This window comes from Melanostigma gelatinosum (assembly GCF_949748355.1).
Source record: "Melanostigma gelatinosum genome assembly, chromosome: 18".
Classification (NCBI taxonomy): Eukaryota; Metazoa; Chordata; class Actinopteri; order Perciformes; family Zoarcidae; genus Melanostigma; species Melanostigma gelatinosum.
In genome coordinates, this window is record NC_136651.1 from 5,214,721 (window position 1) to 5,236,252 (window position 21,532).

The following is a 21,532-nucleotide window of genomic DNA, read 5'->3' on the forward strand; positions in this document are numbered from 1 at the left end:
TAAATTCAATAAATTCAGATATTGTTTCGTGATGAAATTGAATGCTGTGTATATATTTTTTATTAAGCGACACACTTATTTGCATAATAGCTAGTTCAGTATATGATATAAATCACACTTAACAACATATACGAACACATACTTATAATGGATTAAATGTGTAGAGATGTAGATGTTTTATTTTAGTTTTAAATGTGCTTACGGGAGAATTAAGTGAAGCGTTTGGATTCATTTCATTCCAGCAGGTGGCAGTAATCATACAACTGTAGGCAGCAGTGCAACAATAAGAATACCAGCGAAGAAGCAAGTGCCTACGATGGCGATGACGATCCAGCACGTCAACCAATCACAGAACAGGAACGAAGATGGCGGAATCAGAGATGAGCGTCAGGTAGGCAGATGGCAACAAACTTTAGCTAACGATTGCGTTGCTAAAATAGTTTTAAAGTATTTACCAGCGAGCAGACATTTCTACACAACGTGTCTCTTTATTAAGCTCTATCGATAGTAACATTTATGTTTTACAAGGTGTCTTTTGAGTTATTAGCTCCATGCTAACTTAGCTTAGCAACGGCCAGCAGTTGGACATTTGAATGGCTTTTCAGCAGCGCGGTGTGTCAGCAGCATGACAACATGTCTGTGAAGTTGACTCGTAAACTATAACTGGGTTTTTTCACTGGACGAGGAGCAGACGAGCTTTTTTCTAGTTAAAGTGCCTCTTAATTAGTTCCAATAACCGGCTACTGGTTAGTTGTGACTGAGAAGAGAGTGACGCTAGGTTTGAGCATGGAGGGGACAATGACAAAGTACGTTAGCTTACATTACTATAATGTAACTGTTAAGCGATGTAATGTTTCGCTTTTACAAAGTTTAATAATGGACACATGTCACCGCCACATTAACGACTTCAGCCTCCGACCTGTTGATAAATCAAATCAACTGGACGTTGTACACAGTTAAAATTAACTCCTTAAGTTTAAGATGTTATTTTTAAAGAGTGTTTAAAATGCATCCATTATCTTTACAATATATGAGTTATAAAACGCACAGCAGCACAACATACAGGCGTATTAAGGGCTTCACAGCATGTATCTGTAACGCTACATAGCCATTCGTTTTATAGACACCTACAGTGCATCAACTCTGTGTATCAGTGTGTACAAGCACTGTCTCTCAGCTGGTACATGGAAATAAATGTATGATTTTGATCTGTCAGGCATTTAACTGGATAAGCCCAAAACATGTATGTGTATATATTTATATAGATGGATATACAGGCATATCTGACAGGGCCAAATATCTAAAGAATAGTTTAGAATGGTCTGACTGTTGACTCATTTATATCAGTGTAAATCATCTCTTAATCCGTCAATTAGATGAACTTGTACTTCATGAAGTGATAGCTGCTCTCCCGTGTAAAATAAATCATTTATTTGCTAAAATATACCCTTTATTCCCATAGGAGCAGTCGAGAACTATGGACCATATTGCTGGGAAGATCTGCATTGCGAGAGCAGGTATGTCTACTTGCCAGACGTCCTTATGGGCCGTATATGCACGAGTTCTGTGAAGGAGGTTGAGTCAGCGTTTATGATGGATAACAAATATATTTCTTATCCACTCACAAGATATTATTTAGATAACAGAACTGATTTTCCCTCTTGATGTGACATGTTTAATGGTCCCAGGCTCAAATAGAGGCAGAGCTGGACAGACACTGGGACAGACTGCATCAAGGACTCAATTACTATAAGCCACCCAGGTATGTTGGTTATTGTATCCTAACATCAAATCCACTACTATTCATAACAATGTAAATGATGACTGTCTGCATCATCTGTTGTAGCTCATCCTCTGCTGGGAAAGTGAAGGAGAACAAAGATGTCGCACAACCATTGAAGGATTTTGGTCTGCGGATCAGTAAACTATTGGTAAGAGTAAAACATGCTTGTTTAATGTAAAAAATATCAGATTTACTTTCTTCATTTGGTGGTGCACTTCATGATGATTTGATCATAATGTAATGCTTTAACACTGTTACAGGCTCTTGATGAACAACAGAGTGTGCAGCTGTTACAGTGTTACCTACAGGAGGACTACAGAGGAACACGCAATTCCTTGAAGGTGTCTGTCCCCACTTTTTAAGATTTTATGTTTCAGTTGTGATGAAATGTGTCTTGTCTGACATCTTGGCGCACAAACAAAAAAGTACCTGTCAAATGCAGTTTTTACAGAAAAAATATAACGTAATATCACTTTAAATATACCTATATATTACGATGAAAGACATTCAGATGTTGGCTAACAGAGTCTTCTATGCAGGTTGTTCTCAAGGATGAGCGACAGAGCCAGGCACTGCTACTGAAGGTCAGTACAGAGATCTGCAGCCATTTACACCTGCTGTAGAGTTTCACATGATTCAGCGTGATAGTTGTACGTCCTGTGTTTGTACTCGCAGGTAGCTGACTATTACTACGAGGAGCGCATGTGTCTGCTCAGATGTGTCCTGCTCCTACTCACATACTTTCAGGATGAGCGACATCCCTACAGGGTGAGAGGCAGCTGGTTTTTGGGTCACATTTCTGCCCTGAAAATATGTGTATTTGTTGTTGCTTCTGTAAAGTAACACTGGATGCGTTTGTTTTTGTCCAGGCGGAGTACAGCAACTGTGTCAATAAACTGGAGAAGGACCTGGTGAGCCGGTACCAGTTGCAGTTTGAAAACCTCTTCAAAGCAGAAGCACCAACATGGGAAACTCACGGAAACCTCATGGTGATAATTTGGTTCATATCAATGCTGTGCTGTACATTGTAACATTTTACTCAGATGGTGATATTGTTATTTAAATGTTGTTTTAAGACGGAGCGGCAGGTGTCACTGTGGTTCCTGCAGTGTCTGAGGGAACAGTCTCTGCTGCTGGAGATCATCTTTCTGTATTACGCCTACTTTGAGATGAGCCCATCCGACCTGCTGAGCTTCACCAAAATGTTCAAATTAGAAGGCTTCGGGCTGCGGCAGACCAACAGACACCTAGTGGACAAGAGCATGGACTCGCTGGTTGACCGCATTGGGTAGGAGCTCCTCATAGTGTCTGTGTGGATGTGAAGCTCATAAGTTTAAAGTGAGCTCTCGCCCAGTATCGTGCAAACAACATGTCTGTTTTGGCCTGCAGATATTTGAGCTCTCTCATCCTGGTCGAGGGAATGGACATAGACTTCCTGCACAAGTGTGCTCTCGAAGACTGTACGGAGCAGCATCAGTTCTCCAACGCTCCCGACGTCATCAAGGTTTGACCCCAGTCTCTACAACATAAATGTTCTGTAAAGTAACCGTACAGTGTGTGAACTGATTCAGGCAGGTAGAATACACCACACAGACGCATAAACCTCCATATTTCCTCTTGTTTCGTCCAGGAGATGGATCAGCTGCTGTTGACATTTGGCGACATCCCTCATCACGGGCCGGTGCTGCTGGCCTGGGTCCTGCTGAGACACACTCTGAGACCAGACGAGTCCATCCCCGTGATCCGGAGGATAGGCAACACCGCCCTGCAGCTGGGGGTTTTCAAGTACATTTCAACCATGCTGAAAGGCCTCGGAGTCTCAGGGAATAATGTAAGCGGACATAGATACAGACTTGGTCAGAACTAGTTCTTTAGAAGGTGGGGAAAAAATCTATAACTTCAAGTTAAAGGAAAACTCTTTAATGATTACTGTCTTTTCACTTTGATTAGTTTTATAGTCAGAGTCTGAGCTAAATCAGACTTCAGGTTTCATAATCATACCCCTCAAGCTGTGGTGTATATTTACAGTGCAGCCAGACATTGAAGTAAAGAAAATATACTTTGCTGTACCAGCATGTATCAACGTCTACGATATACTAAAGTACATTTTGTCTGTCACCTCTTTTTGTTCTCTCCAGTGCACAGCCAGCACAGCGAAGATGTGTATCTATGGTCTTCTCTCTTTTGTGATCACTTCATTTGAAGAGGAAAGCCTGCAGGTACACATCCAGATTTTTCAGTTCTACATGTTAAAAGTTCTCGCTCACGTTCTTATTTGTAACTTGCCTTCATGTAATGCATGTGACAGACTGATGGTGTGGCGACACAGTGCTCCCACCTGATCGATGCTGCCTGTGAGGTCCTCTCTGCTCCCAGTCTGGCTGAAGTCTTTTGGGAAATGGTGAGAAAAAAGAAAGAACGAGACCGAAAGAAGAGCTCTTAAGGTATGAAATTGGATGGAATCCCCAAATTCTTGACAATCTGTCCTGTGTGTCAAATTCTGAATCCAGAAACCAAACATGGGATTGGGAATGATCCTGGACAGTGCGGTCGGATTGTTCCCCCATAAGATCGGACCGCTGTTGCAGCTTCTAACTGCACTTCTGTCAAACAAGTCGACTGTTACAAAGGTAGATTTCACATATTATACTCAGACATTTACACACTCAAATATTCCCGCTGTAAATGGTTTAACAATGTTGTTGTATTTACAGGTTTACAACTTTTTGGATAAGATGTCCTTCTACACGCAAGTTTACAAACATAAGCCCAATGACATCATCTCCAAGGATGACGAGACACTGTGGAAGAGACAAACACCTAAACTCCTCTACCCGCTCGGTGTGTTCTTTATTTTGTATTGTAAAGAAGATTTAAGATTCGATATTTCTCTTGCTATAACATGTTGTCCCAACCGTCAGGCTCGGGGCAGACTAACCTGTGGATGCCACAGGGAGTGCTGGGCCAGGTGATGATCGGAGGCGAACAAGGCTACGTGGTGCGCTGGGAACACTCGTACAGCTCCTGGACGCTCTTCACCTGTGAGGTGGAGATGCTGCTCCATGTTGTATCAACTGCAGGTACACAACTGTTTGTTCATATATTCTCGCACGCATAGATCAATGCTATGTTTTAGTTATTGCCAACACATCGTTTATCTGTGTGTCTGCCCTTTCTTGTGCCAGATGTTCTAGCTCACTGTGCGCGTGTGAAGCCCATCCTGGATCTAGTCCATAAGATCATAAGCACAGACTGGACTGTGTCGGATTGTCTGTTGCCTCTCACTTCACGCATCTACATGTTGCTGCAGAGGTATCCTCCCTTTACAGAGACGCTTATCAAACTCTTAAGAGTGTGATGGTTATTTTGTATTCATTTGGCTCGTCGTTTGTGCGTCTGTTAGGTTAACGTCAGTCATCAACCCTCCAGTGGACGTGATCGCCTCCTGTGTGAACTGCCTCTCTGTACTGGCTGCTCGGATGCCTGGGAAGGTGTGTGTGCTGGGTCCTTCCAGTGTGAACAGGAGCTAATATTAAGGATTTAAAGTCACTGAATCTTCTATTCTTTTTGTTTTCTCTTCAGGTGTGGTCCAGTCTGCACCACACAGGTTTCCTCCCATTCGCCTCCAGCCCCTTGACCAGCATGCCTCAGTGTTTAAGGTACCGAGTGCTTCCTGATTTGCCCGGCAAATTTAAATCAGACTTTCATGTTTTGGGGGAAGTAAAAACGATTGAACAAAACCGTTTTGTTTTCTAGTGCTGAAGGGATGAAGGCAGGTAACTATGGCACCCTGCTGGTCCAGATTGAGCAGCCCAGGGGGGAGTATGCTGTGACCATCGCCTTCCTTCGTCTCCTTACAACCTTGGTCAAGGTAACACGTTTTACTCAATTGTTTTCTGGCCAGTGAGCTGACTGGTGCAATTTAAAATACAATAAAGGCAAAAATGTTAATCTTTTAAGGTGTAAACATGGCGTCCTGCCACTATAATTACATTTTATCTCTTGTTTCAGGGTCAGCTTGGCAGCACTCAGAACAAAGGCCTGATCCCCTGTGTGCTGCTGGTGTTGAAGGAGATGCTGCCCACTTATCACAAGTGGCGTTACAACACCTATGGAGTCAGGGAGAGGATAGGTAAGGGCACATGTCTACAGCTGTGGCAAGTTTCTTTCCTCCAGACTGTAAAATGAAAGTTAAAACCACCGGCTGCTCTGTGTCGCTGCAGGCTGTCTCATCTTGGAGCTGATTCATGCCATTCTCAACCTGAGTCCAGAGGGAGAGGACCAGGGCAGGTAAGGAGAAGTCTGCTGGGATTAAAAATGTTTATCTTGAATGAATTAGTTGATAGAAAGCTAATTGATTGTTAAAATTGATGCGGATTAATTGTCCGCCATTTTTGTAGCCTCCTCTCGGCTGTGTGCTTACCATCTGTCACCTGGTTGTTATGGAGCTAAACGGCCAGAAACGTCCTGCACATAGCGAACTGAAAAGATCCAAAACAGGATATCTGCAGATACAGACACAGCCTCTTCTAGTGGTCATAAGTGATGATTAAGAGGGATTATTTTTGTTTGCATCTATACGTAGTTTTTTTTTATATAAAAATTCTCCCTTTGATTTATTTGTTAAGTTGTTGATACATTTTGTTTCCCCCTGCTGCAGCACTCCCACCCTGCAGTCTCTGTGCATCTACAGCCTGGCGAACACTGAGGCTGGACAGGCAGTCGTCAATATCATGGGAGTTGGAGTGGACACCATAGACATGGTCCTGGCTGCACAGCCCAGCAGGTGAACAGACAAAACCATCTTTACATTGACACTCGTTTTGGTGTCATGTTTGGAAAGTCACCAGTTATATGTATATTTTTGCTTCTCTTGTCCAGCTGTGGCGCCGAGGGTCCCGGTCAGATCCTGATCCAGACGGTCAAGCTGGCTTTCTCCGTCACCAACAACGTCATCCGCCTGAAGCCGCCGTCTGACGTCGTGTCCCCTCTGGAGCAGGCCCTGACGCAACACGGCGGCCATGGCAATAATCTCATAGTTGTCTTGGCCAAGTACATTTACCACAAACACGACCCGGCGCTGCCTCGCCTGGCAATCCAGCTGCTCAAAAGGCTCGCCACAGTAAGGACTTCCGATCTGTACGCATTTGTTGAACGTGACTTTGAACAACAGTAAATATTCACAATGTTCAACATGTTTTGTCTGTAGGTGGCTCCTATGTCAGTCTACGCTTGCCTTGGCAGCGATGCGGCGCCCATCAGGGACGCGTTTCTCACTCGGCTGCAGAGCAAGATGGAAGACATGAGGATCAAGGTCATGATCCTGGAGTTCCTCACCGTGGCTGTGGAAACCCAGCCCGGCCTCATCGAGCTCTTCCTCAACCTGGAAGTAAAAGATGGGATGGAGGGGTCAAAGGTATGAACGGCAGGGATAATGTTCGTTTTTTACTGTTTGCAGTGCTGCATCTGGATTCAAACTATGGTTTTGTTTCTGTAGGAGTTCCTGCTCGGTGAGTGGAGCTGTCTTCATGCGGTGCTGGAGCTGATAGACTCCAAACAGCAGGGGAAGTACTGGTGTCCCCCGCTGCTCCACCGAGCGGCTCTGGCCTTCCTGCTGGCCCTCTGGCAGGATCGCAGAGATAGCGCCATCTCTGTGCTACGTACCAAGTAAGCACATTGTCTCAGACAATTACTTTGGCCTCCAAAAATATGTGCTGAGTAATGGAGTTTGATGAATATATCTCTGGGTTTGTTTGTTTTTACACAGAGAGAGGTTTTGGGAAAATCTGACAACGCCTCTCTTTGGAACCCTCACTCCCCCTTCAGATACCACAGAGGTATTGCACTCTTTCCTACGCTGCTGTAATCGTGATGCATTATTTAAGATGTCAATTTAAGAATTGTATTTGACTTTCAGCCTTGTGTTCTGGAGACGTGTGCTTTTGTCATGAAAATCATTGGCCTTGAGATCTACTATGTTGTCAGGTAAATTCTGTCTTCCCTTATTTATCACTTTCATGAAGCTCATACCTCCCATAACTGATGTTGAGTGTGTCTGTGTTGTTAACAGCGGCTCCTTGGGGCAGTCTCTGAAGGATGGGCTTCAGAAGTTTTCCAATGCACGACGATACGAGTACTGGTCCCAGTACGTCAAGTCTTTAGTGTGCCACGTAGCGGAGATGGAGGAGGAAGGCATCTGCTCCTTCCCTGAGACCCAGATGTTAATCTCTGCCTGGCGGATGCTTCTAATTCTTTCCACAACCCACGTATGTATCGATACTTTCATAACACGCACATTACTAGAGATGCACTCAGTCGTTCACGTGAAACATTACAGAAATAGTTGTTTCAATCATGAAAAAAGAGCTAGAGAGTGAAGTTCAAACCCTCGCTACTTCAAGGAATATTTCAACATTTTGGGAAATTTCCTTTTTGATTTCTTTGATGAGAAGATCAATACAGCCGATGGCTGGTTAGTTCAGCTCAGCATTAACACCTGAAACGGGGGCAAACAGTTAGACAGTCTCTGTCCAAAAGTAACAAAATCCACCTACCAGCACCTTTTAAAGCTCACTAAATAATAGATGAAATAGCATTTGTTTAACACTTTGGTTTTTGTTTAAACTAAATGACTATTGCATGGCAACCTCAGGAGAAGGAAGTCACTGCTTGTGGCCTAGAAGTAGTCTCGCACACAACAGTCCTTTTTACAGTGAGGTTTTTCTACAAATTAAATCTCATATTTGATGGAACCGTATGAGAATGTGATGCAATGCTCATCGGTATGTTTTCAGTCCGATGTGATGCAGCTAACGGAGGACTCGACCAAACTGAAGCTGTTCATGGATGTCCTGGATGGGGCCAAAGCTGCTGTAAGTCATCGGAGCACAATATCTTTTCTTTTCTTTTGTATTTCTCCTCTCATCACCGTTTTACTTGCGAACTCTTTGTGTCTCTTTCAGCTGACGACACCCATATCTGTGTCTTGTCTTCATCTTGGATCCATGATGGCCACTCTACTGCTCATCCTCCTCAAACAGTGGAGGAGGTGCGTCTTCATGCATTTGACAGAGAGATTTAATAGGTTTCCTTAAACGCACACTCGTATCCTAACTATTTGATCTCTGATGAACTCTGTTTTGCTATCTCCGTGTCTGCAGTGTGGTAGCAACAGCTCCTGACATCCTGTCTCCCCTCTCCCTGATCCTGGAGAGTGTCCTGCAAGCTGAGCAGCATATGATGGAGAGAACCAAAGCCAAAATCTTCTCTGCGCTCATTTCTGTGCTGCAGATTCAGGGTAAGAGGCGTGTGTGTGTGTGTCTTCTGTTGTCTGTGTCAGTGGTATGTAGTCCCAATATTTTTGTTGATTGATTTATGTTTGTCAACTAGGCGGAGAAATTTCCCAGCTGCCCCAGCTGCTGCTGTCTGTGTGTGAAACGGTGAAAGACGAGGCCCTGTCGCTCATCGACGATACTCGTCACATGAGCCAGATGGGAGATGCGGTGGAGGACGAGGACAGTATGGAGACCGACTCTTTTCGCGGCCCACAGAAGGACCAGAGAGACGGGGTGAGCTGAGGCAGGAGTGATGGACGGAGGTTTTGTTTGCCGGTGTTTTTCACACTGAAAACATCTGCTTTGGTTCCATGTCCCTCCTTCCAGAGGAGTCTAAAAGTCTCATATTCAAGCCAATGATTCAACAGATGTCAAGTTTTTAGATATCATTTTTTTCCCAACATAAAGTAAAATGTTCTCTCTCTTTTTTAATCAGGTGTGTGTGCTAGCTCTGCACTTAGCGAAGGAGCTGTGCCGCACCGATGAGGATGGTGAGCATTGGGTCTCGGTGATGAGGAAGATTCCAGTTCTCCCCTCGGTGCTCAGCGCCGTTGAGCTCAGCCTGCGATCCAAACACAACCTCTACTTCACCGAGGCTGCACTTCACCTGCTGCTCACACTGGCCCGCACTCCTCAGGTAAACACTTTCTTCTCACTGACAATTAAAGGATACGGCTGATGTTTTTATGTTCTTCATAAATGCTGTGAAAAGACCAAAAACATCGATGCGTTCGTCTATCTAAATATTCCTACTTAAGCTGTTGAATGTTGAGGGTGTCTTCATTTGTCCTCCAGGGGGCAGCTGCTGTCGCTGGAGCTGGAGTCATCCAGACGATCTGCCTCCCTCTGCTGAGTGTCTATGAGGTGACTTCAAACGGAGCATCACAGGTAATGAAAATGTTATTGTAGCGATCCCTTTACAGAAGCATTTATCTGCCTTGCTTATCACACAGCGCTGCATTAACATCGTGTAATATGTCCACGTCTCTGAGCAGAGTTTCTCCCGGAAGTCCCAGGACTCCGCCTGCTGGCCGGGTGTGTACCGCCTCTGCATGTCTTTAATGGAGAGTCTGCTCAAGACGCTGCGCTACAACTTCATCAACGATGCCCTGGACTTTGTCGGAGTACATCAAGAACGCATACTACAGGTATAACAGTTACAAAAGTTGTCCTGTTGCATAGATTGATGAATTGATCGATCTAAAAAATGTAGGCAACAGTGAAAAATGCTCCTTCGCTCCCTAAAAATCTGGATGTTGTTTTTCTTGTTGACGATGGCATTACTAATGCTTCACGTTAACCCTTTGTCTCCCGCTCAGTGTCTGAATGCAGTGCGGACAGTGCAGAGCCTGGCGTGTTTGGACGAGGCCGATCACACAGTTGGTTTCCTGCTGCAGCTCTCGAGCTTCTGTAAGGAGTGGCAGTTCCACCTGCCCAAACTGCTCAGAGATGTACAGGTAAGTCCAGAGGAAAGCGCCTCGTCAGCAGAGATAACACCACAGCAACACTTCAGTGTTCAGTTAGTCAGCGTGTGTCTTTCTGTCTCCTCCCTGCAGGTAAACCTGTGCTATCTGTGCCAGACCTGCACGTATCTGCTCCACAGCAAGAAGATGCTGCATCACTACCTCCAGGTCAGAAACCAGGAATATATGATTTGATAGTGACAAGCACTGCAGCATCATTACATTTCTGTTCTGTATTATAACCAACGTGACATGCAAAGAGTTTGTTTTGGATTTCTTTTTAGGCCAAAAATGGCGAAGCGTTGCCTCCCGTTCCCCATCCCAGGACGCAGCGAGCGCCCCAAACCCCGTCTAAAGAAGCAGCCGGTGGAGGTGAGAGAGAGGAGGCTGAGCAGAAGGCCTTGTTGGCGGTGCAGTGCAGTCTTCTGAAGATCCTCAGCAAAACCCTGGCAACTCTGCAACACTTCACTCCAGACTGCTGCCAGATACTCCTGGACCAGGTCAGCCTCCTTTCTCTGCTCCACGGTTCCTCTTTCTCCAAAATGAGTCTAATAATTAGTTATATTTCCATCAGTGTCACAAGAAACTGTTTCTGTGTTCATACCTTTGCATAAAAGACAACATGATGCTGCTTTGTGTCCCGGCCTGTGTGTCAGAGTATGGACCTGGCAGAGTATCGAACCCTGTTTGTGCTCAGTTTCACGACTCCGGCGTTTGACCCCGACGTGCCTCCTTCGTTCGGGACCCTGCTGGCCGCCATCAACGTGGCCCTGAGCATGTTGAGCGAGGTAGATGTTCAACGTGAATGTAGTAATTTACAGCCCCCCTACAGCAGATCCCTGACCGGCTTTTTTCCCCTTTCATAGATGGAGAAGAAGAAAGAGCCGGTTTCATTGAGCATAGCCTCACTGGCCTCATCAGAGGAGATCCAAGCTCTGAAGTGAGTAAAGTTTATTTCCAACTATTTAACTATTATTCATTTCACTTCTTTGTTTTGCTTCAGAACTTTCAGTTTACACTAGCTTCTTTTTCTTCAGGTCCTTGCTGATGTTCACCATGGAAAACTGTTTCTACGTGCTGATCTCTCAGGCTGTTCGATGTCTCAAAGATCCCTCCATCCTCCCCCGAGACAAACAAAGACTCAAACAGGAGCTCAGCTCTGAACTGGTGAGACATCATTTCTTTGAAGTCTTCTGTATGCTTTTTAAGAGTCACAATATGTCACAAAGTGTTGAGTCGGGACTGACGCATAGATGGTTTTGGTCTTCATTTATTTTGTTGACGATAAGAGGAAAACACAATAACCCCCGACTTATTCTTTACAAAAACATATTGAATATGTCTTTTTTTCCCACCACCAGAGCACTCTACTCTCGAGCCTTTCCCGCCACTTCCGCAGGGGCTCTCCATCATCTCCGGCCAGCAGCATCCTCCCCTCCACCCAATCCAAGCCACCCACACCGGGCTCTAAGGCCAGCCATGAAGGCCAGGAGCCGTTAATCCAGCTTGTTCAGGCCTTCGTAAGACTCGTGCAGAGGTAGACATAGATTTCCATTAGGAGGCACAAACGAGGAAACCCCCTAACGTTGTTGATGTACCTCCAGTAGTGCCATCAGAAAACATTCTTATGAACAGTTATTGCAGTAGTTGAATTTGCACAAATGTGTGACTGAGAGTGAGCGTGTTTATTCTAATGTGATGTAATGATTGGAACCATAATTTGCAGAACATGTCATCTTGTCAAAACTGCTGTTGTAACTAAATTTGACATGACCACAACCAAAGTGTTTACTTTAAAAGGCCAACGAGAAGATTGTAAAAAAAAAAAAAAAAAAAAAAAAAAAAAAAAAAAGAAGTGTTTTATGGAGAGACCTGAGTTTGTAGATCTTGGTGCTACTAAACATCAGTCATTGACTGGTTTTGTCTTTCCAAGGCCTAGTTTTATAGGTCACTTTGATGATACGTAATGACCAGACATGTTTCAAGTGCTACTTAAAAATAATTAGACCTTCATTGTTCTGTTAAGCTCCATTATACCTTTTCTAATTCTCTTAATTTTCAATAAATCTTGTTCTGAACTTTCTTATCTGTGCTTATCTATGTATACATTTTGAAGCGGCAACCAAGATTTGTACTTAAAAACAAATGTATATGCTAATAAAGGGACTTTTGTACTGCAATTGGGTTTCATCATTACCATTTTTCACTGAACACGAAATACTCCTAAACCAGCCAATACATAAACAAAACAAATATTTTAAATGAAGGAATTGTTTTTTACTCGTGTTCTCTTTAAAAATAAACTTTTATAACTTATGAACCTAAAATAAAAACTCATATCTGTCTGTTTAATATGAAGCCAGAGCCAAGAGAAAGTTGGTGTAACATAACTGAAGTAGAAATGGCTGCTGTTAGTTACTATGACAATTTCCGACATGTACTAGCAATTGCATTCATGATCTTTTTTTCGATGTGCTACACCTGGACTTTTATCATAAAAAGTAACTTAAAATAAAGTAACTAAAAAAGTAACTTCTAAAATAAAGTAACTAAAAAAGTAACTTCTAAAATAAAGTAACTTAAAATAAAGTAACTAAAAAAGTAACTTCTAAAATAAAGTAACTAAAAAAGTAACTTCTAAAATAAAGTAACTTTTAAAATAAAGTAACTAAAAAAGTAACTTTTAAGATAAAGTAACTATAAAAGTAACTTTTAAAGTAAAGTAACTAAAAAAGTAACTTTTAAAGTAAAGTAACTAAAAAAGTAACTTTTAAAGTAAAGTAACTAAAAAAGTAACTTTTAAAGTAAAGTAACTAAAAAAGTAACTTTTAAAGTAAAGTAACTAAAAAAGTAACTTTTAAAGTAAAGTAACTAAAAAAGTAACTTTTAAAGTAAAGTAACTAAAAAAGTAACTTTTAAAGTGAAGTAACTAAAAAAGTAACTTTTAAAATGAAGTAACTAAAAAAGTAACTTTTAAAGTAAAGTAACTAAAAAGTAACTTTTAAAATAAAGTAACTAAAAAAGTAACTTTTAAAGTAAAGTAACTAAAAAAGTAACTTTTAAAGTAAAGTAACTAAAAAAGTAACTTTTAAAGTAAAGTAACTAAAAAAGTAACTTTTAAAGTGAAGTAACTAAAAAAGTAACTTTTAAAGTAAAGTAACTAAAAAAGTAACTTTTAAAGTGAAGTAACTAAAAAAGTAACTTTTAAAATGAAGTAACTAAAAAAGTAACTTTTAAAGTGAAGTAACAAAAAGTAACTTTTAAAATGAAGTAACTAAAAAAGTAACTTTTAAAGTAAAGTAACTAAAAAGTAACTTTTAAAATAAAGTAACTAAAAAAGTAACTTTTAAAGTAAAGTAACTAAAAAAGTAACTTTTAAAGTAAAGTAACTAAAAAAGTAACTTTTAAAGTAAAGTAACTAAAAAAGTAACTTTTAAAGTAAAGTAACTAAAAAAGTAACTTTTAAAGTAAAGTAACTAAAAAAGTAACTTTTAAAGTAAAGTAACTAAAAAAGTAACTTTTAAAGTAAAGTAACTAAAAAAGTAACTTTTAAAGTAAAGTAACTAAAAAAGTAACTTTTAAAGTAAAGTAACTAAAAAAGTAACTTTTAAAGTAAAGTAACTAAAAAAGTAACTTTTAAAGTAAAGTAACTAAAAAAGTAACTTTTAAAGTAAAGTAACTAAAAAAGTAACTTTTAAAGTAAAGTAACTAAAAAAGTAACTTTTAAAATAAAGTAACTAAAAAGTAACTTTTAAAATAAAGTAACTAAAAAAGTAACTTTTAAAGTAAAGTACCTAAAAAAGTAACTTTTAAAATAAAGTACCTAAAAAAGTAACTTTTAAAATAAAGTAACTAAAAAAGTAACTTTTAAAATAAAGTAACTAAAAAAGCAACTTAAAATAAAGTAACGACAAAAGCAACTTAAAATAAAGTAACGACAAAAGCAACTTTTAAAATAAAGTAATGACAAAAGCAACTTTTAAAATAAAGTAACGACAAAAAGTAAGTTTATTTTTACAGTTACTTTTTTAGTTACTTTGTTTTAAAAGTAAAATCAGTCATGTCGGAAAAAGTCAAAAATGGTGATAGTATAGTTTTTGACTTTTGACCGTTTGAGACTTTAGTCGACATGCTATATACTATGACGTTTATAACTCCACATCAACTCCCTTCAGCAACACAACGACCAGTGACTGGACTCCAGCGGGATTATGCCTTATCTGACCTCAGCATCACCAGCCCTTGATTGTCTTCCTTCAAGATGGAGTCCATTTGCCAAGGACGTTGCACCATTCAAATTTGTACAATGTGTAATACATGATTGTGAAATTCTATTGAAGTCTCTCCTGATTGAATGGCTTTTATATGATCGATTTCCCTCTAGTGGTTAAATCGTGTAATGTTTATGATTCATTTTTCGACATGCCTATGTCCGTTTTTGACTTTTCTTCCGACATGCTATTCTATGACTTTAAAAAAAAATCTTTTCGACATGCTATACTTTCATTTTTTTAAATCTTTTTCGACATGCTAAACTGTGACTTTTTTATGATATTTTTCGACATGCTTGGCTGACTTTTTTTAACATTCAGGATCTTATTAAAATCTCATTCCCATACCAGGAGTCGAACCCGGGCTGCCTGGGTGAAAACCAGGAATCCTGACTGCCAGACCATACGGGACTTGTTTTTTGACTAAATGTATGATCTCTTTCGACAAGATCATTTTTAAAATCTTTTTCGACACGCTATACCACTACTTTTTTATGTTTTTCGAAATGCTATACTTAGATTTTTTAAAATCTTTTGTCACATGCTATACTATGACTCTTTTTGTAATCCTTTTCAACGTGCTAAACCACAACATTTATTGTCTTTTTTGACATGCCTCAGCATCACCAGCCCTTGATTGTCTTCCTTCAAGATGGAGTTCATTTGCCAAAGACGCTGCACCATTCAAATTTGTACAATGTGTAATACATGATTGTGAAATTCGATTGAAGTCTCTCCTGATTGAATGGCTTTTATATGATCGTTTTCGACATGCTATACTGTGACCGTTTTTGACTTTTTTCGACATGCTATACTATGACCGTTTTTGACTTTTTTCGACATGTTATAATATGACCGTTTTTGACTTTTTTCAACATGCTATACTATGACCGTTTCTGACTTTTTACGTCATGTTATACTATGACCGTTTTTGACTTTTTTCGACATGCTGTACTATGACCGTTTTTGACTTTTTCCGAAATGCTATACTATGACCGTTTTTGACTATTTTCGACATGCTATACGATGACCGTTTTTGACTTTTTTCGACATGCTATACTGTGACCGTTTTTGACTTTTTTCGACATGTTATAATATGACCGTTTTTGACATTTTTCAACATGCTATACTATGACCGTTTTTGACTTTTTACGTCATGTTATACTATGACCGTTTTTGAATTTTTTCGACATGCTATACTATGACCGTTTTTGACATTTTTCGACATGCTATATTATGACCGTTTGAGACTTTTTTCGACATGCTATACTGTGACCGTTTTTGACTTTTTTCGACATGCTATACTGTGACCGTTTTTGACTTTTTTCGACATGCTATACGGTGACCGTTTGAGACTTTTTTTCGACTAACTTTTAAAATAAAGTAACTAAAAAAGTAACTTTTAAAATAAAGTAACTAAAAAAGTAACTTTTAAAGTAAAGTAACTAAAAAAGTAACTTGCTATACTATGACCGTTTTTGACTATTTTCGACATGCTATACGATGACCGTTTTTGACTTTTTTCGACATGCTATACTGTGACCGTTTTTGACTTTTTTCGACATGTTATAATATGACCGTTTTTGACATTTTTCAACATGCTATACTATGACCGTTTTTGACTTTTTACGTCATGTTATACTATGACCGTTTTTGAATTTTTTCGACATGCTATACTATGACCGTTTTTGACATTTTTCGACATGCTATATTATGACCGTTTGAGACTTTTTTCGACATGCTATACGGTGACCGTTTGAGACTTTTTTTCGACTAACTTTTAAAATAAAGTAACTAAAAAAGTAACTTTTAAAATAAAGTAACTAAAAAAGTAACTTTTAAAGTAAAGTAACTAAAAAAGTAACTTTTAAAGTAAAGTAACTAAAAAAGTAACTTTTAAAGTAAAGTAACTAAAAAAGTAACTTTTAAAGTAACTAAAAAAATAACTTTTAATATAAAGTAACTAAAAAAATAACTTTAAAAATGAAGTAACTAAAATAACTTTAAAAATAAAGTAACTAAAAAGTTAACTTTAAAAATAAAGTAACTACAAAAGTAACTTCAAATAAAGTAACTACAAAAGCAACTTCAAATAAAGTAACTACAAAAGCAACTTAAAATAAAGTAACGACAAAAGCAACTTTTAAAATAAAGTAACTAAAAAAGTAAGTTTATTTTTAAAGTTACTTTTTTAGCTAATTTGTTTTAAAAGTAAAATCAGTCATGTCGGAAAAAGTCAAAAACGGTCATATTATAGTTTTTGACTTTTGACCGTTTGAGACTTTAGTCGACATGCTATACTATGACGTTTATAACTCCACATCAACTCCCTTCAGCAACACAACGACCAGTGACTGGACTCCAGCGGGATTATGCCTTATCCGACCTCAGCATCACCATCATCCGCCAAAGACGTTGCACCATTCAAATTTGTACAATGTGTAATAAATTATTGTGAAATTCGATTGAAGTCTCTCCTGATTGAATGGCTTTTATATGATCATTTTCGACATGCTATACTATGACCGTTTTTGACTTTTTTCGACATGTTATAATATGACCGTTTTTGACATTTTTCAACATGCTATACTATGACCGTTTTTGACTTTTTACGTCATGTTATACTATGACCGTTTTTGACTTTTTTCGACATGCTATACTATGACCGTTTTTGACATTTTTCGACATGCTATATTATGACCGTTTGAGACTTTTTTCGACATGCTATACTGTGACCGTTTTTGACTTTTTTCGACATGCTGTACGATGACCGTTTTTGACTTTTTTCAACATGCTGTACTATGACCGTTTGAGACTATTTTTGACATGCTATACTATGACCGTTTGACTTTTTTCGACATGCTATACTATGACCGTTTGAGACTTTTTTCGACATGCTATACTATGACCGTTTTTGACATTTTTCGACATGCTATATTAAGACCGTTTGAGACTTTTTTCGACATGCTGTACTATGACCGTACTCTTTAATTGTTTTTAAATCTCCTTTTCTTTTGCCTTATGTTTTGATGCTTTTAATGGTTTTATGTGAAGCACTTTGAATTACCTTGTTGTTGAAATGTGCTATACAAATAAACTTGCCTTGCCTTGCCTTATGACCGTTTTTGACTTTTTTCGAAATGCTATACTATGACCGTTTTTGACTATTTTCGACATGCTATACGATGACCGTTTTTGACTTTTTTCGACATGCTATACTATGACCGTTTTTGACATGCTATATGACCGTTTGAGACTTTTTTCGACATGCTATACTATGACCGTTTTTGACATTTTTCGACATGCTATATTATGACCATTTGAGACTTTTTTCGACATGCTATACTGTGACCGTTTTTGACTTTTTTCGACATGCTGTACTATGACCGTTTTTGACTTTTTTCTAAATGCTATACTATGACCGTTTTTGACTATTTTCGACATGCTATACGATGACCGTTTTTGACTTTTTTCGACATGCTATACTGTGACCGTTTTTGACTTTTTTCGACATGCTATACTATGACCGTTTTTGACTTTTTTCGACATGCTGTACTATGACCGTTTTTGACTTTTTTCGAAATGCTATACTATGACCGTTTTTGACTATTTTCGACATGCTATACTATGACCGTTTTTGACTTTTTTCGACGTTATACTATGACCGTTTTTGATTTTTTTCGACATGCTATACTATGACAGTTTTTGACTTTTTTCAACATGCTATAATATGACCATTTGACTTTTTTCGACATGCTATACTGTGACCGTTTTAGACTTTTTTCGACATGCTATACTATGACCGTTTTTGACTTTTTTCGACATGTTATAATATGACCGTTTTTGACTTTTTTCAACATGCTATACTATGACCGTTTTTGACTTTTTACGTCATGTTATACTATGACCGTTTTTGACTTTTTTCGACATGCTATACTATGACCGTTTTTGACATTTTTCGACATGCTATATTATGACCCTTTGAGACTTTTTTCGACATGCTATAATGTGACCGTTTTTGACTTTTTACGTCATGTTATACTATGACCGTTTTTGACTTTTTTCGACATGCTATACTATGACCGTTTTTGACATTTTTCGACATGCTATATTATGACCGTTTGAGACTTTTTTCGACATGCTATACTGTGACCGTTTTTGACTTGTTTCGACATGCTGTACTATGACCGTTTTTGACTTTTTTTCGAAATGCTATACTATGACCGTTTTTGACTATTTTCGACATGCTATACGATGACCGTTTTTGACTTTTTTCGACATGCTATACTATGACCGTTTTTGACATTTTCCGACATGCTATAATATGACCGTTTGACTTTTTTCGACATGCTGTACTATGACCGTTTGAGACTTTTTTCGACATGCTATACTATGACCGTTTTTGACATTTTTCGACATGCTATATTATGACCGTTTGAGACTTTTTTCGACATGCTGTACTATGACCGTTTTTGACTTTTTTCTAAATGCTATACTATGACCGTTTTTGACTATTTTCGACATGCTATACGATGACCGTTTTTGACTTTTTTCGACATGCTATACTGTGACCGTTTTTGACTTTTTTCGACATGCTATAATATGACCGTTTGACTTTTTTCGACATGCTGTACGATGACCGTTTTTGACTTTTTTCGACATGCTGTACTATGACCGTTTGAGACTTTTTTTGACATGCTATACTATGACCGTTTGACTTTTTTCGACATGCTATACTATGACCGTTTGAGACTTTTTTCGACATGCTATACTATGACCGTTTTTGACATTTTTCGACATGCTATATTATGACCGTTTGAGACTTTTTTCGACATGCTGTACTATGACCGTTTTTGACTTTTTTCGAAATGCTATACTATGACCGTTTTTGACTATTTTCGACATGCTATACGATGACCGTTTTTGACTTTTTTCGACATGCTATACTATGACCGTTTTGACTTTTTTCGACATGTTATACTATGACCGTTTTTGACTTTTTTCGACATGCTATATTATGACCATTTGAGACTTTTTTCGACATGCTATACTGTGACCGTTTTTGACTTTTTTCGACATGCTATACTATGACCGTTTTTGACTTTTTTCGACATGCTATACTGTGACCGTTTTTGACTTTTTTCGACATGCTATACTATGACCGTTTTTGACTTTTTTCGACATGCTGTACTATGACCGTTTTTGACTTTTTTCGAAATGCTATACTATGACCGTTTTTGACTATTTTCGACATGCTATACGATGACCGTTTTTGACTTTTTTCGACATGCTATACTGTGACCGTTTTTGACTTTTTTCGACATGCTATCTATGACCGTTTTTGACTTTTTTCGACATGTTATAATATGACCGTTTTTGACTTTTTACGTCATGTTATACTATGACCGTTTTTGACTATTTTCGACATGCTATACGATGACCGTTTTTGACTTTTTTTGACATGCTATACTGTGACCGTTTTTGACTTTTTTCGACATGCTATACTATGACCGTTTTTGACTTTTTTCGACATGTTATAATATGACCGTTTTTGACTTTTTTCGACATGCTATACTATGACCGTTTTTGACTTTTTATGTCATGTTATACTATGACCGTTTTTGACTTTTTTCGACATGCTATACTGTGACCGTTTTTGACTTTTTTCGACATGCTATACTATGACCGTTTTTGACTTTTTTCGACATGCTGTACTATGACCGTTTTTGACTTTTTTCGAAATGCTATACTATGACCGTTTTTGACTATTTTCGACATGCTATACTATGACCGTTTTTGACTTTTTACGTCATGTTATACTATGACCGTTTTTGAATTTTTTCGACATGCTATATTATGACCATTTGAGACTTTTTTCGACATGCTATACTGTGACCGTTTTTGACTTTTTTCGACATGCTATACTATGACCGTTTTTGACTTTTTTCGACATGCTGTACTATGACCGTTTTTGACTTTTTTCGAAATGCTATACTATGACCGTTTTTGACTATTTTCGACATGCTATACGATGACCGTTTTTGACTTTTTTCGACATGCTATACTGTGACCGTTTTTGACTTTTTTCGACATGCTATACTATGACCGTTTTTGACTTTTTTCGACATGCTGTACTATGACCGTTTTTGACTTTTTTCGAAATGCTATACTATGACCGTTTTTGACTATTTTCGACATGCTATACTATGACCGTTTTTGACTTTTTTCGACGTTATACTATGACCGTTTTTGATTTTTTTCGACATGCTATACTATGACCGTTTTTGACTTTTTTCAACATGCTATAATATGACCATTTGACTTTTTTCGACATGCTATACTGTGACCGTTTTAGACTTTTTTCGACATGCTATACTATGACCGTTTTTGACATGCTATATGACCGTTTGAGACTTTTTTCGACATGCTATACTATGACCGTTTTTGACATTTTTCGACATGCTATATTATGACCATTTGAGACTTTTTTCGACATGCTATACTGTGACCGTTTTTGACTTTTTTCGACATGCTATACTATGACCGTTTTTGACTTTTTTCGACATGCTGTACTATGACCGTTTTTGACTTTTTTCGAAATGCTATACTATGACCGTTTTTGACTATTTTCGACATGCTATACGATGACCGTTTTTGACTTTTTTCGACATGCTATACTGT

The 21,532-nt window shown here is 38.7% G+C and overlaps 1 protein-coding gene across 1 annotated transcript; it reads left to right on the plus strand.

Annotated features, from left to right (window-relative positions):
• Positions 1-293: 293 nt before the first annotated feature.
• nup188 (nucleoporin 188) lies at positions 294-12,746 on the plus strand. Its single transcript, XM_079289068.1, has 43 exons — positions 294-391; positions 1,463-1,517; positions 1,689-1,762; positions 1,847-1,931; positions 2,044-2,124; positions 2,323-2,367; positions 2,459-2,551; positions 2,653-2,772; positions 2,860-3,071; positions 3,173-3,287; positions 3,414-3,614; positions 3,922-4,002; positions 4,092-4,184; positions 4,294-4,413; positions 4,498-4,624; positions 4,705-4,863; positions 4,969-5,095; positions 5,187-5,274; positions 5,366-5,442; positions 5,540-5,654; positions 5,795-5,915; positions 6,007-6,073; positions 6,444-6,569; positions 6,665-6,905; positions 6,993-7,199; positions 7,281-7,450; positions 7,551-7,620; positions 7,701-7,768; positions 7,854-8,049; positions 8,578-8,655; positions 8,746-8,831; positions 8,944-9,080; positions 9,173-9,351; positions 9,554-9,754; positions 9,913-10,005; positions 10,113-10,265; positions 10,437-10,574; positions 10,674-10,748; positions 10,865-11,080; positions 11,237-11,368; positions 11,447-11,520; positions 11,618-11,747; positions 11,942-12,746. The coding sequence occupies exons 1-43, from the start codon at positions 366-368 to the stop codon at positions 12,119-12,121; spliced, it is 5,232 nt and encodes a 1,743-aa protein (XP_079145194.1). The 5' UTR covers positions 294-365; the 3' UTR covers positions 12,122-12,746.
• Positions 12,747-21,532: the final 8,786 nt, after the last annotated feature.